Genomic DNA, 18,739 nt, shown 5'->3' with positions numbered 1-18,739 from the left:
AGATCATTTTCAAGCCTTGAGAATTAATGTAAATTACTCTGCTGGATTTTTTCATTTGCCTGTTGTCTTTCCCTCCAATTTCTCTCATTTGTAAAGGAAATGTCTATCCAGTACCTGTTCCACATGGTACTTTGGAAACAGATAATCTGTAATCTAGATGTCACAAATTCACAGATGAAGAGGAATGTTGCCTGAGAATAGGATATGCATAAGGTCACACTCAGATGACCCAGAAGATGAGATTTTGCAGCTGTATTTCATTTAAGGCATCTGCAATGATGTGATGATGAGGATGTGGTTTTCATACAACAAAGGCATGACTTTTTTGGAGGCTGATGAGTAGAATGTGTGAAAGAGTGAATTGTGTCCTCTAAAACTATATGTTGTAAATTCTAACCTCTATGTCTATGGCTATTATCCCATTTGTCTTTGTTATGCTAATTATACAGCATTTATTTATTATGTTTAGTCAATTTCTTCCAAGATATAAAAGATATAATACAAGCAAATAAAGTCGGAAATGGGACAGGATGCATCCCAAGACACATGGGGATCACCAAACCACCAGAAAGTAGAACGTGAAGAGATAAGACCCTTCTTCTGGGGAGCAAGAAGCTGCACCACAATCCCAGAGGTGCACAGTTCAAATCCACCAAATGCTCTGCTGGAGAAGGAGGGGCAATCTCCTCCTGTACCAGTCAGATCCAATTTGATGGTACATACATACACAAAAAAATAATAAAATAAAATAAAAAAGACCTTTCCTCTGGAGCCAAGGAAGAAAGAAAACCATTCCCAATTCACACTCTGAGTTCAGATTTCTAACCTCCTAAACTGTGAAGAAATAAATTTTTATTTGTTAAAATTATCCTCGTGTGGTACTTCTGTTAAAGCATCACTGAGTAACTAACAGATAACTAACTATGCATCTGAGAGCAAGACAATGAATAAGGATGAGAGGAGAAGAATCAGTGTCTTTGAGTTGTCATGTTGGAGAAGAGCACTGAACACCCCATGGATTGCCAAAAGAACAAAGTATAATTTTTTAGAGAAAGTACAGAGTGCCCCTTGGAGGCAAAGATGACAAAGCTTCATATCATGTATATGAGCACACTGTCAGCAGAGACTAATCCTTGGGGTGGGACATTGTGCTTGGAAAAATGGAAAGTTGGCAAAAGAGAGGAAGATTCTTAATGAGGTGGACTGACACAGTAGTTGCTGTAGTGGGCCCAAGTACGTCAGGAAAGATGAGGATGGCAAAGGAGAGGATAAGGTTCAGATCTGTTGTCCGTGGGGTCTGTATGAGTCATGTGGGGCATCTAACAACAGGTAACTACAGATGCTCTGTTAGAATCATCAACTTTGTTTGGTCTTAGCAGTGAAATGTTTCAGGGTTACTGAGCATGCAATCAGAAAAGCGTCAACTGTTTCAATTCCTACCTTCAAGGAGCTTATAAATGCTGCAGCAAAGCAGTCTGAGATACACTCATGGCAAAAGAGTTGGATATTCCAAATTCTATCAGTGGAAAATGAAAGGTCATACAGAGTTTTGGAAAGCACAATTGTATCTGAGACTTCAGAGAGAATGAAATGGGCAGAGCTTAGCTTTTCAGAAGAAAGATCTAAGCAGTTCAAAAGCATGAAGGCATGAAGTAAACTGAGATTTTAGATAAGGCTGAGGTGAGAGAGGTCTAAGATCTGGCAGAGCAGGGTTGCACTCTTCTGTATTTCCATGTCCCCAGTGTGCCAAACAGGGTCAGATTCTCCATAAGAAGGTCTGAATGAACAACTATGAGATACCCTCACACCGGAGAAAGAATAGCAAAATTTAACAGAACAGCAAACAACAAATGCTGACAAGGTTGTGGAGAAATTGGAACCCTTATTCACTGTTGATGGGAGTATAAAATGGTGCAACCACTATGGAAGGCTGTATGGCACTTTCTCAAAAAGTTGCGAATAGAAGTACCATTTGACCCAGCAATTCCACTACTGGGAATTTATCCTAAAGAAACCAGAATTGCCATCCAAGCAGATATATGCACACCCATGTTCATTGTGGCTTTGTTAACAACAGAAGAGTTGGAAACTACCCAAGTGCCCATCAACAAATGAATGGATAGAGAAGTGTTGGTATAGTCACACAAAGGAACACTATGCTGCACTGAAAAACAAGGAACTCACAAAATGGGTGAGCCTGGAGGATGTTATGCTGAGTGAAATATCTCAGTCACAAAAGGACAAATACTGCATAATGCCACTGTTGTAAAGCAGGAATGACATCAGGATTGGGGGGAAATTAAGAGGGGATAAATAATGTATATATTGCATTGAAACAGATGAGGGAGAGAACTGTTTAAAAGGGATATATGATTAGGTATTATTGGCTTGACAAGAGTTCAGAATAAAAACTGCATAGTGGAGTGGACTGGGGTCAGGGGGGCTTGTAAAACAATGAAAGAATATTTTTTCCTATTTTTCAAAGAGAAAAGTGAACTGGGGAGGAGGCAGTGAGATAAGGTGCAACAATGAATGAATGGAAATCCAAAGTCTCTGTATACTTTCATTAAAATTAATAAAAAACACTTTAAATAAAAGAATTTGCTGAATAAAGATGGCAGTGGAAGAATGGTTGGAGATAGATTCTCAGAGAGTTTTGAGAGGAGAGAAGTCTGATTACAAAGTGGTCAAATCAGTTGCAAAAGAAAAGAAAGCATTTACTGAAGGATGTGTTTCACACTATTATCTCATGTAGTCCTCATAATGAGCCTATAATGTTATACTATTAAGATAAGGATGAGAATGACTTCAAGATGAGGTGGAAAAACACTTAGTACCTGGGTCTCTAACCACTACACTTGACGGCCAGTGGGAGACAAGAGAATGGCATCACTTTCCCCCAGAAGAGCAGTGTCCCCAAACCTGGACAGCTGGAGGGGTGGGGGGGGAGGCATTTCCAGACTGACTTTTCAATCTGCAACTCTGTAATATGTGATACAGATAAAAGATTTTGAAAAAAGACTCAGAGTACTAAGTGACCCTCCTCGAGCAGAAGGCTCCCTCCTATCACCAACAGTGGAGTCCCGTTTTCCTCCTCCAAAAGCAAGTGCTGTTCTAGATTCTTTAATGAGCATGCACACGTACAACTGTATGCATCCACCTACAAATGAACTGTCTCCATTTTCTAGTATTTCTATAACAGAAACAAAATATCACCAGTGGGTGACTTGAACACACAAAATTTCCCACAAATTGTTGTTATGTGTCAAGCTGAATACAACACATAGTGACCTCATGAACAACAGATCTGAACCTTGTCCTACCCTTTGCTGTCCCCATCATCTCTGACATATATGAGCCCACTGGCGCAGTCACTGTGTCTGTCTATATCATTGAAGAGCTTCCTCTCGGTCGCTGACCCCTCCTCCTTTCCAAGCATAATGTCCCTTTGTAAGGAATAACCCCTCCTAACAACATGACCAGAATATGTGAGACAAAGTTTCTCACAGTATAAGGAGATGGAAAGGTACAAATTCAGAGTGCCAGCTCTGAAGACAGCCATTGCCTCTAGTGACTCTGGAGGGCGGTCCTTGTCTCTTCTAAGCTTCTGCCTTATATTCCCCCATCTCTTCTTTTAGATCTCAAAAATAAGTTGATTAATTCATACCCTACACTAATGGGCTTTATTAACATAACAAAAACAATTTAAAAAACCCACAACAAAAACTATTCCCAAATAGAATTACTACCACAAGTATAGAACCTTTTGAGACGGCACAAGTTAATTCAAAACAAAGGCATACTACACCTATTGTCATTTTTCATTATCGATATAGGTATTATTCTATGTTCAAGAAACTCAGACTTATCACCATTGAATTGTAATTGACTCATAGCCGATCCTCCACTGGATTTCAGAGGCTGTAACCACATAGAAAGAGATTGTCTATCTTTCTCCTATGAAGACACTGGTGGATTTGAACCTTCAGACAGAGAACTGCCTTTGGTTTAATACGGCAACTATCTTATCTCAAAATGCATAAATAGGCCATTTTTTTAAAAAAATCTTGCATTATTTTTTTGAACAGATTTTATGCTTAGTTTCTTTTTTTTGACAGTCTGACTCATTTTTATTAAAAAACTGAATCAGAGGGGAAAACACTTGTAAAATGAAATCCTGACAAATTTTAAAGTCAAGTCACAAACTGTTAGGAAAAATTAAAAATGTAAAAAAGTACTGCTGTGATAGTTGTCACATTAAATAATATTAGACAAAACAAGTTGAAAAATCTTTAATTACTATCTTGATGGACTACACCACAGTCTTCACACAGAGTAGTTTTTTTGATTATTGTTGTTCTTACTCTTCTAATAACTTAAATCACTTAAAGGAGAGGACAATTAGGTGAATAATTTTATAAAAAATTTACTATTTATGAGGAGGAATGTGGCATCAGAATTGGAAGAAGACTTATCAACACTTTGTGTTATATAGATGGCACAATCTTGTTTGCCGAAACTGAGGGCCTGCAGTAGGTCAAGGACTGTAGTCTTCAATATGGATTTAAGTGCAACATCAAGAAAACCAACATTTTCACCACTAGGCCAACTGCCAACATCATGATAGATGGAGAAGAGATTGAGATTGTTAACAGCTTCAGCTTGTTTGGCTCCACAATCAATATTCTTGGCACCAGCAGTCAGGACATCAAAAGATGAATTGAAAAAAAAAAAAAAAAAGATGAATTGCACTGGGGATGTATGCTGTCAGGGACCTCTCCAGAGTGCTGAAGAGCAGAGATGTTAGTCTCGAGACTAAGATGTGCCTCATCTAGGCCATGGACTTTGCAATTACTTGCTATGCACCAGAGAGCTATACAATGAATAAGGATGACAGGAGAACTGATGCCTTTGAGTTGTGGTGCTGGAGAATAGTACTAAACGTACCATAAACTGCCAAGAGATCAAACAGGTCTGTCTTATAGAAGGTGAAACCAAGTTGCTCTCTGGAGGCAAGATTTTGAAATTATCTCCCATACTTTGGGCATGCTGCCAGGAGGGACCAGTCCTTGGAGAAGAACATCACGCTTCAAAGGGTGGAGGGACAACACAGGAGAGGGAGACCCTAGATGAGATAGACTGACACAGTAACTGGGGTCATAGGGGCAGGTGTGTCAGAGAGTGTGAGATTGGCTCAAGATAGGACAGGGTTCAGAACTATTGTGCATTGAGTAGCTATGAGTCACAGGCAACTCAAAAGTATAATAATATCCCGTAATTTAGAAAAGAATTTACCATTGCCCTGTAACCCAGAGAAGTCATCTCTTTTCCAATATAAGGACTCCTTTCTAAAAGGAGTCTATGTGTCTTCACATTATAGTATTTAGTGTCACACGTACTGACTGCAAAATACATAAAAGAGAAAATAAGTTTGTAAGTATTTCTATTAACTCACTATTGCACTCATCTCTATTCTTTCTAGTATATATGAAAAAATGTCATCATATTAGCAAACAATGGCTTTAGAGATGGTGCTTGGAACACATCTGGGTTCAAATATCCCTGGAAATAAGTCTACGCTCCCTCCACTCCTCCAAGCACAGAGCCAACAATGTGGCACTGACTGATTCACAAGCACTGCCTCTGCTCTTGTACCAGCCATTGCCTCACTCCCTGCTCTCTGGTCTGTAACTTCTCTCCTTTACAAAATGCTAGAATTGAGAGTTCTATCATTTATCCACCAAGCAAAGTCCAACATTTGAAATCTGTAAAACTCACTAGCCTGGTTAAATGGGAAGAGTCCAGAGCCAAGTCCACCTGAGCACTATATACTTTCCCAGGTGGCCCAAAAGCACCTGCAGAGAGAAGGGAAATCTCAGGGCAATTTGACATCAGTGCCTGAAGCTGAAACACCTGAGGGAGCCAAGTTCCAAAGAAGTCAATAAAAGTTCTCTACATAACAGCCACCCGTGTAGGAAACACTCAGGGGCCCTACTGGTGCAGCTGTCAAGCACTTGGCTGCTGAGAAGTTCGTTGGTAGTTGAAACTTACCCAGCAGCTTATCAAGAAAAGAGATGCAAAGATCCATTCCTATAAAGATTACTATACTCAGAAACCCTAGGTACTTCCACCTATCACAAAAGGTTGCGATGAGTGGACAGTGACTTGACAACACCTAACAACAACAAAGAACCATTTGAAAGCCTACCCCATCTCCCAAAAAAAATATCTGGGCCACAAAATCACTGGGACTGTAGTTTAACAAATCGATCTTGAATCTTTCAAAGAGGTTGTGATTCTACATGTCTGAGGTGGGGTGGACAGGCCTTTAAGCAAACACCCAAAATGACATCCACATTCAGGCAAGCAAAGGGCCTGTGACACGCCGTCTTATTATTGCACCCTCCCCCCAAAATCTACTCCATACTCAAGTTCTAATCATATTGTCTTTGTGATGCCTCTTCCCTCTTGTTCCACAAACCCAATCCTACAACACTGGCACCAAAACTTAAAAATTGATTTGCTACAACAGCTTCCAAACTGGCCTGAGCATCTAACCTCCCCTCCATCAAATGGGACCAACTCTTCAGAAACACTAAATGGGCTGATGGCTTCCTGCCTGGCTCAAAGCTTTTTGCTTTCTTTTTTCCTTTTTTTTTTGCTTTGTTTATTAGCATTTACTTCACCATAGTGTTCTTAATCCAAATTAAGTCTAACTAGAAAATAAATGCTACTGGTTGTAAAAGCTGTTTGTTATAAGACATATTCTGGATGTACAGTGAGAAATTAAAAGTGCAGAACCCAACCTGAGCGCCCTCCATGCTCCGCTCCTGCTGGGTGACCCTGAGGAGTGTTACAGCCACAGCTTTTAAGGCTCCTGGCTTATTCAAGATAATGCTTAAATCAAAATGCTTGGTATTTAAGATATTCTGGTAGCATGGTATCAGGAGCTGCACTGCTAATGCAAAGGCCACACTTCTCTGACAATATGAAGCTACCAACTACTTGCGGAAAGTCAAGTAGTTGATAAAAGATGGGCAATGTCCTGCCTCCTCTACACTCAATGGAGAGTCAGTTAAGAGGTGGTTTTGACTCAACAGCAATGAATTCTACTCTTCTCTCACAGAATCACCTACAGTTCCCTTTGACTGTGGCCTCATTTGCATAAGTTTTCTCTGTACTTTTACTGACCCCAATGCTCTTCTCCAAAGGCTTTGCTAAAGCTTAGGGTCTGTGCTCACTTCCTACTTTATGAAATATTTATCACAACTCCAGTGTAATAACTATCTTGGAAAACCCTGCCTCAGGTCACACCTAAATTTAACTCCATGCAACCTCTAATATCTCACCGACTGTATTATTTATTGGTAGCAATCGACTGCTTCCCCTCACAACCCTTTGTAGAAATTTAATCCTGAGCAACTGAGTTTTCTCATTCTCTGGGAACTGCATCTAACTGCTCTGTACCTCTACCTAAAACGTATTAAGTACTGGTGGCCTAATGACAAGAAGTTACACAGCAATCCCAAAGGTATGCAGTTCAAATCCACCAGCTGCTCTATGGAAAAAGGATGGATAATCTCTTCCTGTGCCATTAACTGCTTCTGAAAACCTGCTGGAGGTATGTGTCAATTCCACCTTGACGGTACAAAACAACACTACCACTATATATTATGCATTTATTAACTATCAATTTATTTCTATTTTTAAAATATTGTCCTCCCACAAGAGTAAAAATTTTACTTTCAAATAATCTAAAAACTACATGTGGCTTCCTTTAGAAATACTCAAAATGAGTTTAATGGGAAACTCATTTCTTTCAGTGCCTTCACTTAAATATTCCTGATATTTTATATTCCCACCCTCTAGCCAACTAATCTGAAGCCTAAATTGAAGTAAGTCAAGTCAACAAAGATTGATTAATTTACTGTCCATTTTGACGTGAACTGACCACCTATCCTTCTTTAAACAAAATGTTGGATAGGAATTCATTACCCTCGTTTGTTTAACCATCACAAGTTAAAATTGAATCTTGAAGAAATAAATTTTCCAAATAAATCTACCTAGAGATGAGCAAAGGGGAAAGCAGGCCTTGTCCAACATATGATAAAAGTTACAGAACCCTAACAGTCACTTAAAAAGGACACATTCACAGGAAAGTATTACTAAATCGGTCTGATAAACACCACTGTTCCAGTCCCAATATCATCTGCTGTTCTTCCCAGCTGTGTTTGCTCATCACTGTGTACATAACATATGCATTGATTGAGAAAATAAACTAGCAGTCTTTCATGACCTGTCTCATAGCTCATGTGTCCTATAGCCTGAGATTAGGAAAGGGGGTACAGCCATTATAGGGGCAACCAAATAAACCAATCAACTTTCTGACTCTTTGCATCTGAAGTACACCTTGCTTCATGCTTACAAAGTCCACTGGAGGATGGCTTCCCAATGCCTGCTATTCTATTTGCCAAATTGGATGCACATTTGAAACACTTTCTGTAATGCTGCGTGCTACTTTCTTGGCACGAAGCTCTGTGTCAGCCCACTCAGGTACCATTATCTCTCCACTTTCCTGATACCATTATGCTCTACTCTGCTACTTGAGTATCAATAGAGGATTTCTCTGAAAAGCCCAAAGGAAGGGTCTTCCTGACTACATTCATAGTAGCATCGCACAGCTGGTATTGTTGTTGTTGTTGTTGCTGTTATTGCAATGAGTTGGTTCTGACTCAGTGACCTAATGTATAAATGAATAAAAGAGTGTCCGGTCTTAAACCATTCTCACAACTGTCACTATGTTGCAGTGACTGTGTCAGTTTATCTCACTGAGAGTCGTCTTTTTCACTGATCATCTTCTCTGCCATATACAATATCCTTCTTCAGGACCAGCTTCTCTTGAGACTGCCCACAGGATGTAAGACAAAGCTTAACCGATCTCATGTCTAAGCATTCTCGCTGTATTTCTCCCAAGACAGCTTTGTTCATTCTCTTGTTAATCCACAGTAGATTCCATATTCTTCTGCAATAATTCTTTAATCTGTCATATTTGAAAATGTCCATTTTGCATATGAATGGAAAATAAAATGTCTTCGATCAGACATCCCTCAGTCTTCAAGTGGTATCTTTGTTTTTTTTAACACTTAAGAAATCTTTTGTAGCAGAGTTGCTTAATGCAGTATATGTCACTGATTTCCTTACTACTCTTTCTTTCTGTAAGTGTTGACTGTGACTCACTCTTTGCTAATATTCCAATTAGTTTGTCACCTAGCCATAGATAGTTCACCGTTCTGATGATGTTTCCTCTTGTGTTATCTTTTTAAAAAAGTTTTATTCTTGTTAAACCTCTACATTTGTTAAGTATGTCCAGATGGATTTTTTTAAGTGGTAAAACACAGAGAATACATTTTTTTTAACTTAACAACTTTCATGTGTACACTTCAGTGAGACCAATAAAATCAATGATGTGCAATCATCCTCAGCACCTATTGCCAAATACCTCATCACCATAAATAGAAACTCAGTGCTTCTGAAAAAAAGATCTTCTTCCACTTTTCCTCTACCTTATGCCCCGCTGTTGTTGTTGTGTACCACAGAGTTGGAACTGACCCAAAGCTGACCCTCCAGCAGGTTTTCAAAGGCAGTTAATTGAACAGGAGGAAATTGCCCATCTATCTCCCAAGGAGTAGCTGGTGGGATTTGAACCGCATGCCTACAGGATTGCAGCACAGACTCTATTAACATCAATGGTCATCTCTCTATTGAGCTTTTTAAAAGTTTACATCTTCTAGTAATATTTTCGCAAATACTTCTCTGATAATAATGCTCAATTCAATCAAGTCAGGTACCATCTATGACTTCACAATCTTTAAAAATTCTCTTTTTTGGCAAAGGTCATTTTGGCTTCTTGTTAAACTTTGATTAAGTCCCTACAGCCTTTAAAGCAATAGTAATTTTTTAATGCAGCTTCCATTTCTAAAACCATATCACACTAACACGACACGCAAGCAAGTCCTGCCAGTCATAGATATTCCTAGCTTACAGCAGAAGTTTCTACTGCCATGCCAAATGGAGACCAAATGCTTATCCTGGTTAAAACACAGACGAAAGATCTCCCAAATTCCAAAGAAGCTCAGTGTCTATATTTTAGTCTCCTACAGTAAACTTACCAAAAAAAAAAGTACAAAATCAAAGACTTACTGATAACTGGATATTTAAGCCTTTTGAGAAGGAACAGTAAATGAATACTTCAGATGATGTAGCAGCTAATTTTTCAGTCTTTTCTACCTGAAATCTAATCCTGGCCAAATTAAAACACATCTCTGTCCATTTAAACAAGCTGATCCTGGCAGGTTCTTTCCAGCAATGGTTTAAAGACATCATTTTCTGAATTTCTCAACTCACATAAGTTGTTCATTTTCTTGGAACGTTGTGAATGCCTAGTAAGCAAAACCTATTATTCCCACGTGTTCACCTCTAGACCCTGCCTCCTACTCCCAGCCATCAACAACTGGGACCAAGAAACATAAAAGCAATTTTCCTTCAATAGCACCTAAGACCTTTGGTTCATCTGCATTGCATTTTAAAAAGACCTCTCCATTAGTTACTTCTGAGAAAAGCAAAGGAACAAATTAAATTTTGAACAATCATCCGCAGCATAGGATAGCAATGGAAAGTGGCTATTTCCAATACCATTTCTTTGCAATGGGGAATAGTGAGAAAACAGCAGTGTTCTATACAGATTCTACTTTCCATCTATAAAGTAATTGCCCAACTCATTGACACTGAGTTGGAACTGACTCGGCGGTGCCCGGCAGTAGGATTTTCAGAAGCTGTTAGCTACATGGGAAGAGACTGTCCATCTTTTTCCTATAGTTGGTGGGTTCAAACAATCTGCTTTGGGGTTGGCAGCCAACTCCTTATGCACTATGGCATCCCCTACTCCAGAGATTAAAATATAACAGATTATTTCATTCTCAAAATCATGAGAAGTTCCCTAACCTTACTTTCATTCTTGTATCCTTAAATGCATCACATCCATATGCCCCGCATACATACAGGTGAGAAGCCCTGAAGATCATGGAGCCTGCTCAACATTTGACTACTAATTCTCATGGAGACTGGCATGCACTCCAGGTCATGAGGCAAGTGAGTGAAATGAGTGAAGCCTTACTGTGCCTGTTAGGCAGGAAACTGTACACAGCAGATCTTTCTTACAACCAAGTATTTCACCTTAAAATTAAAATGTTACATTAGAAACTACAATATTATAATTGAGTGTTTTACTTTACACTATGCAAGAAGCCAAAAGATGTGTAGCACTGGGTTGTCATGGGCCTCTCCAGAGTGCTAAAGAGCAAGGATGTCAGTTTTAAGACTGAGGTGTACCTACCCAAGCCATGGTATTTTCAGCTGCATCCCACACATCTGAAAGTTGGAGAATGAGGAAGACCAAAGAATCAATGGTTTTGAATTGTCAAGTCCTGGAAGATACCACGGACTAACCAACAACAACAATCTGTCTTGGAGGAAGTGTGACCAGAGTGCTTCTTTGAAAGGACAGTGAAAGTTTACCTGACACACTATGGGCATACGGTTAGGAGAGACCAGCCCTTAGTAAAAGATACACTGGACAGGTAGAGGATCAGAGAACAAGAGAAGGGCCTTCAACAACATGGGTTTGCACAGTGATTACAACAATGAGCTTGAACATGCTGAGGATCATGAGGATGGCATGGGATAAAGGAAGGGCTGTGCATGGGGTCCCTAGGAATAGTAATGGATTAGATGGCACCTAACAGCAACAACAATGAAACTACAGTTAAATACAAAACACTGCAGGATCTCTCTCTCCCCCCACCCACCCCTTCCCTCCCTTCCTCCTCTTCCTTCTTCTCCTCCTCCTCCTCCTCCTCCTCCTTCTTCTTCTGCTCTCTCTCTCTCTCTCTCTCTCTCTCTCTCATATATAAGAGGGGACCAGAAATGATTTAGCCCACTAGAAGCAGCTGAGATTGAGACCTTGTGAGTAACTAGAGTAGGGTGCACATGCCTCAGGGACTAGGTAGACCAGTAGAAGACAGCCCCAGTGTTCAGGACAAGATTGAAAAAGGAGATAAACTAATGCTCATGGCCATAGTGCAATGTAGTTTTGTGCTCTTGTACACTGTTGCAAAGAGGCATTCGGATGCAGGAATAGAATTAAGTAATGGAGAATCCTAGATTAGAAAGGACCTAGGGCCAAAGGATAGTACATACTTGTGAGCTTCCAAGAATATCAGTTAATAGACTACTCTGATTCCTAGATGAGAAATAAGAAGTTAAGCAGAGGAGTGAGTTACTATATAGACCCTGACTTCTAAGAAGACAATCAAGCCAGTATACAAAATAAAATTTTAACACTAAAATTAAGACACAACAAAAGTAATTATTTGGGGGAATATATATGCAAGGGTACCTCAAGATTCCAAACCAGAGCAAAAGGTCAAGTGAGAAGACCAACTCTGGCCATAGTCTTAGCCTAAAGGGAGGGAGCATTTCCAAATTAAAAACCAGTAGGTCTGAAATATTTTCTGAAATAGGTCTGAAGTAATTTCTCTCACAGCTCCTAAAACCAGCAACTACAAATCCATCAGCTCTACAAATCCATCAGTTGCTCCATGGGAAAATGATGGGCAATCTCCTCCCGTGCAATTTACTGCCTCTGAAAACCCACTGAAGGATCAGTGATGGGTCAACTGGACTCAGGAGTACCCAACAATAACAAGTGGAAGCCTAAAGCATATTCTAATGTGGTCTACACATGAGAGTTAAGAGATTAATGAACTCAGTCTATCACAATCCTGAAGGCACTTTAAGACAGTAAAATTATTTGGAGACACAATTTCAAAATTACACTGGTGCCCCACCCCCTGTATTACTCCTCCACCAGATCTATTATTTTACAGATTTTATCCACTTAAATATTATTTTGTCTTAAAGGCCTTGATGAATATGAACACTACCAGATCAAATGCTGTATTTTTTTTTTCTTCATAAATTACATTTTACAGGCATCCACAACTAGATCTATCAAAAGAGGCCCAACAACGTTGATCTTACTCAGTCATTGAAAATGTTAGTAGCTTTAGACAGCAGTAATGGTTTATACGTTTTTCAATCAAGATTGCTCCATGTTTTAAGCACCAACACAAAATATCCATTTATCAGTGACTCTGAAATAAGACGCTGGATATCAATTCATAAAATATTAAAATTGGGGAAAAGTCACAGGAAGTTATCCTCTTTAGATGCTATATGAGGGTCTGTGGTTTCAGTACTGAATCTGGCTTCAGCCCAAAAACACACCAAGGTAATAGGATTAAGTCCACAAGTCAACTTTCTTAACACTGAAATGTGATTCAGCCTCCTTCCCTGACAGTGTTAAGGTAGTTTTGGTGCTACATTAGGGTATATACCTACATGACTGCCTGAACCTCTGGAAGATAAACGAGTAGGAATTAGAAATGATATTCCTTAAAAGAATTACACTGTGGTTGAATACATACATGTAATTAGGAGTACACACTGAATACTGTTCCTTGACCTAGCTTCTCTTTTGATTTGGTGTTGCAGAAGAAACATTTGTTGACAATGAACCCAGTAACATGCAATGTCTATCTTCTTCCCTTTGTATTCTTTTTTTTTTAAAAAAAAAAAAAACAACTCATTCTTGAGATACATTGGGTTTATCTGTGTGGTTGTGCCTCGCAATTCAAGTGTGAGGCCACAGGCTACATGGCCTCTAATTGATCCTAAAGAGTGATCAAGTCTCACCCTGGACAAATGATTATAGCCACAAGTAAATCTAACTCCAATTGTAGAATCACTCAATATCAAACCTCATCCAAATTTCAACTGTCAGCCTCTATCTACTTTTATTCTTTCTGCCTATACTTTACAAGACAAGATTCCTGCTCACTTTCTTCCTATGAGGATGAACTATTTTTATTATATTTAATAAGCCTTAGGGTTTTTTAATTAATATCGGATAATTTTAAAAGAACCTGTCTTTTCTATAAGTATCACTAGTCAAATGTGTCCATTCCCCCCCTTTCCTAATGGCTGCTTTCTCTGTCCATAAAACTTATTTGATTAGTACTATAGAAGCTAAAGCTTTTGTATGCAGGCACTCAAGCATAATTTAATCATTTTATTTAAGCACGAAAAAAAATTATTCTGAAAGCCCTGTTAGGTAAAATATCCCTGATTAGTTTAAACTTACATTTGCAGGTATTTTAAAGGTGAAATAAATCACAGAATACTCAGTAGGCAATGGAATAGTGTTAACTCAGTCACAATAGTCGACTATTAAGTTAAAAATTGTAGCACTACGAAAATGTAAGGAATAACTATCTCATTTGAAATAAACGTATTGAAGCAGGCTATCGCAGAATGGATTTTGTTTTGTGCAAACCCTTTTTGTATTACCAGGATTTTCACCTATGGAAACCTCTTTGATAGTGCAACAAGATCAGGTCCTAATTGCATAATGCCATTTATCTGCTGAGGATAAAAGTGCCAACAAATGAAAATGCACATTAAGCAAGAGGTTTTCAGAATAGAAAATTGGATTTTTTTTAATTTATTTTTTTTATTTTGAGGGGTTTTTTTTGTTTTGTTTTTAAATAACCCACTCACATTAACAAAAGATTGCAGTAGCTTCCAAATTATAGGGTGTTATTTTTAGTGGAAGTAGTTCAATATTCATATTGGAGCAGATGTAGCAGTTTAACAAAACAGCTCTTCAAATCCTGCACAAATTGAAAACAGGAAAACTGATTGCATTTTCTCTTATCACTTTCCTTTTCTGAATTGACACTCTTGGCCTTCTGAAAATTTACACATGGCTTTCATCTCAACAACACCTGCTGATCAAATAGAAACCTAACATTTTCATGAAAATGGTATAAAAGACTAGTTTTGTTCTAAACCTGCAAAGGCCATCAGTTGCCTACTTGATGGCAACAATTGCTATGTACAAGGCACATTCAAAATAGCTTTATGTTTTTGTAAAAGTTAAAAAATACGTTAAGTCACTTCTGACATTTTCCCATATCCACTTCATGTACAGCTCACACCACTTTGACTTTGTATCTAGTACTTCATTTTATTCTGCAAAGGCTATACAAAATACAAAAGAGGGAAAGGAGAGGGTTACATTATACTCAGATTACAAATAACAAGTATTTTCCCTGCTTCTGCTTAGAATTTCCTGTGTATGCACATAAGCACAGCATGTATATACATGTGCACATCCATTTTTTGGTCTGTAAATCCAGGCCCTATTTTTGAAGCAATTTTACACTGCCTTTCTCCCCCCCCCCCCATTCTAGCTACTGACTTAGCAGGTGCTTGGATGTGTGAGTACCCTAGACTGGGGAAGAACAGATGTCACTCACGCAAAAGCCAGTAAACATCTCAATGATATGACCCATCACACATTGTAAATGCTTCTGGGAAGCTAGAGGTAAATCCTGAAAATGGGTATTCTCGTATGCAAAATCTTTAAGATTAATAGCTAGGCAGCTTCTCAAATAAATAAATCTGATTCCTCTGTACCAGCCAGTCCTCGGTACAGTTAAGTAAGCTCCCAAGACGTGCTATCAGTCAGCTGCCTAGCCACCAGGGCCTTACCCCTTCTAAGGGATTCCAGGCTGTCCCTTCCCATTCTGTCTGGGTGATAAGGTAACCTGAAGGCAGAAATGACATACAGTAATATATGTGCCATTCTGCCCAGTTGGCCTGTGAATTTCAGTGTTTCATCATGCTCACTGAGGCAGCAGCAAACCTGAGATGTCAATATGTTCAGTCAATGGGAGAAAAATAATGGGACTCTATTGTCTTACCCAATCGATCTGCCGCTGTCAACAAGGAAACATGCCCCCATGACTTTAAACAAATTTTAATTAGGCTTTTAGTTACTGGATCCTAGCTGTCTATCTATGAAAACACTTGGCTTGGCAATGTGTAGGAAGCAAACACATGCATTTTTTCTGTTTTCATAATTAAAACCTTATACTTCAAAATACGTTTATGAGTCAAGGAAGCATTAAAAAACAAACAAACAAACAAACCCAAACAACAACCTTCATGCACAAAAATGTCATGGTTCAAACCCAAAATTCAGATCTATCTGATAGACTAATTACTTTTTTCCCCCAGAGTTGACACTGCCCTCTAAAATCAATTCATTCTATTTTAAAAGTAGGATTCATACATTGCTCTCCGTGTGTGTGTGTGTGTGTGTGTGTGTGTGTGTGTGCAAAAATTCAAGCACTATTAGCATCAACTCATTACCCATTCAAAAGAAATTACACTCAACACACCAAAAAATCCAAGCATCAACTCCCAAAGCCTTTGCCTCTGGGGCTCTGGTTCTCAACACGACACAGTAAGGAAGCAAAAGAAACTTGTTAAAATAAGGTAGGTGCCTGGAGCTGGGAAGGGAAGGGTGTAGGGACAAAAAAAGAAATAGGACATTAAGCCATTCAAATTGCACCTAAGTTTTATGGCCCATCCATCCACCAGAAGGCAGAATGCCTCATCTTCAAATAAAAACAAAAATGAACTAATCAAGTTGTTAAGCAGCCTCTTCTCTCCCTTCTTCATCTAAAGGCTTGAGCGGTCCAGTCAATAAATAATCTATTGTTCCCCTTTATCGAGTCACTTTAAACCTATTCAGAGTGGCAAAACTAAACCCAATTAAAGATAAGGCCCTCCGGTAATCTCACCTCGGTGAGTCCTGTCTGGATAGCAGAGGTGATGGGAGATAGCGTCAAGGCCAGGGCTGATGCCTCTTCCTCACCCCGCACAACAAAAGGCAGATTTCTCTTTCTCCCTCTGCTAATCTTTAAATGTAAATTCTCTCCGCCAGCTAAGAGGAGCGACAGATAACATGTTACATCTTCACTTCTCTTGGTCTTATCGACTTCTGAATCATCTGGAAAGGGAGAGAGGGAAAGAGAAAAGCAGCCTCCCCGGGCTCCCCCTCCTCCTTCCACTCCTCCTTCCTCCCTGCCGGCTGCCCGCCTCCCCTCCCCTGTTCACGGAGATTACCTTCTGGCAAAGGAGCGCAGGAGAGGCAGCCGCAGCCGAGGCGGCACCCAGACCACGGCTTTGTATTCATTAAACACACATCGGAGCTTATCAGAAGTAAAAGGCTTGTCAGGATGGCACATTGTGTGAGAGTGAGTGTGTGAGCGCAGGAGGGAGAGGAGAGGAGCCAACGTGCATCAGGGTGATTACAATATCAGCAGGGCCCAGATGGAGGCAGGAAAATAAACAGAGGGTGTGTGTGAGACAGAGCGGGAGAGAGAGGAAAAGTGGGAGAGCGGGAGAGAGAGAAGAGACACAGGCAGGAGGCAAGAAATGGGAAGGGATGGCGAGGGTGGGAACTCAGACCTCAAGGCAGAGGTGCAAGGGGTGGGGGGGTGACTGCCCCAGAGGTGGTGGAAGGTGAGAGCCAGGGCTAGGGACCACTTGCATCCCTAAATCTGCCCCTAAAGGGGAAATAAAAGAGGGGATGCAGACAAGAAGACAGTATTTTCCCACACCTGGGTTAGAGAGGGAACATTCTGGAGGTTCTCTCAAGATAAAAGGATTAAGAGCCCCCTTCGGGCCCAGCATAACAATGAAACTTCCACCACCTCACCTTTATCCAAACAGCCACAATCTGCATAACAAACCTAGTGAGTCCAGACCGACCTCTAGCCGGAGTTCCAGTCCCTTTCTCTGCAGATGCCAGTACACCAACACCCCCAGTCCCCTAAGCACAAGGAACCCCACCAAGCAGATAACAAGTACTCCCTTTCCCTGGGCTTTGGCATGTCCCAGCAGAAGACTGGTGCAGCCAGCAGCATGGTGAAAAGGAGGACCACTTGTGATTGGTAGCTACAGGTGACTCCCAGACACCTGCTCCCCCTCCCGAAATAAGGTGGGGGACAGCGCTCCTTATGGATACATCTGAGAGTCTATTTTGGAGGTGGGAGTTTGAAATTGAGGCAATCAATCTAAGCTGGAGCTGCCTCACAGCCCTTCACCCATCCAGAGCCTGAGAATCAATCAGGGAACAAACAGGGACCAATGCTCATCTGTCCATCACACCGGAGTCCACCATCCCCAACAGGGGGCTGGAGGGAGATACACCTGAGTAGCCCCTTGAGGTCCCCTTTTCACTTTTAAATGCACCATCAGACAATCTGAGCATCTGATCAGATCCTTAATGGAGTGCATATAATACAGCAGAAGGAGAATATTTTTAAAGGGGAGGGGGATGTTATTTGGTTGCATTGTGTTTTAAGGCTCTAAAGCCTGGTTAAGGAGCTCTCGCTGCAGGATGAATAGGGAGTTGAGAATGGAATCGCCAATAAACTACCTAATTTTTCATGGTGCAAACTACAGTCCCAGCTGCTGTGAAACTTGGGGTTATAAAATAGTTTATGCATGGGGTGTTATTATAAAGGGACAAAATGGTGACGGGGAGGGGGCAATTCTAGTCAGTAGAGAAAAAGAGAAAGGCAAGAGAATCAGCAGTTGCCTTTTTGAGGAGACAATTTTTAAGAAACCCTTTAGATAATTAGGAGAGGCTTTGTGAATAAAACCCTCCCCTTCAAATCACTTAGCCCCCCCAAAAAGAGTTTTATGTGCAGTAGACACCCCTCCCAATGTCATGCCCCTACTGAAAGAAAAGAATTAAGGGAAA

At 40.1% G+C, this 18,739-nt stretch overlaps 1 protein-coding gene across 1 annotated transcript in view; it reads right to left on the bottom strand.

The window, feature by feature from the left end:
- RUNX1T1 (runt-related transcription factor 1; translocated to, 1 (cyclin D-related)) overlaps positions 1-17,221 on the bottom strand; it is a 190,902-nt gene extending 173,681 nt beyond the window's left edge. Inside the window, 2 exon segments of the mRNA XM_006884595.1 lie at positions 17,095-17,122; positions 17,124-17,221. Coding sequence (XP_006884657.1) covers positions 17,095-17,122; positions 17,124-17,216 — 121 coding nt within the window. The 5' untranslated portion in view covers positions 17,217-17,221.
- Positions 17,222-18,739: the final 1,518 nt, after the last annotated feature.

The sequence above is a fragment of the Elephantulus edwardii genome, unplaced genomic scaffold (assembly GCF_000299155.1).
Source record: "Elephantulus edwardii isolate Elephantulus edwardi_28Jun2011 unplaced genomic scaffold, EleEdw1.0 scaffold00036, whole genome shotgun sequence".
NCBI lineage: Eukaryota > Metazoa > Chordata > Mammalia > Macroscelidea > Macroscelididae > Elephantulus > Elephantulus edwardii.
Note: the sequence above shows the minus strand (reverse complement) of the source record. Positions and strands in the feature narration are given on the sequence as shown.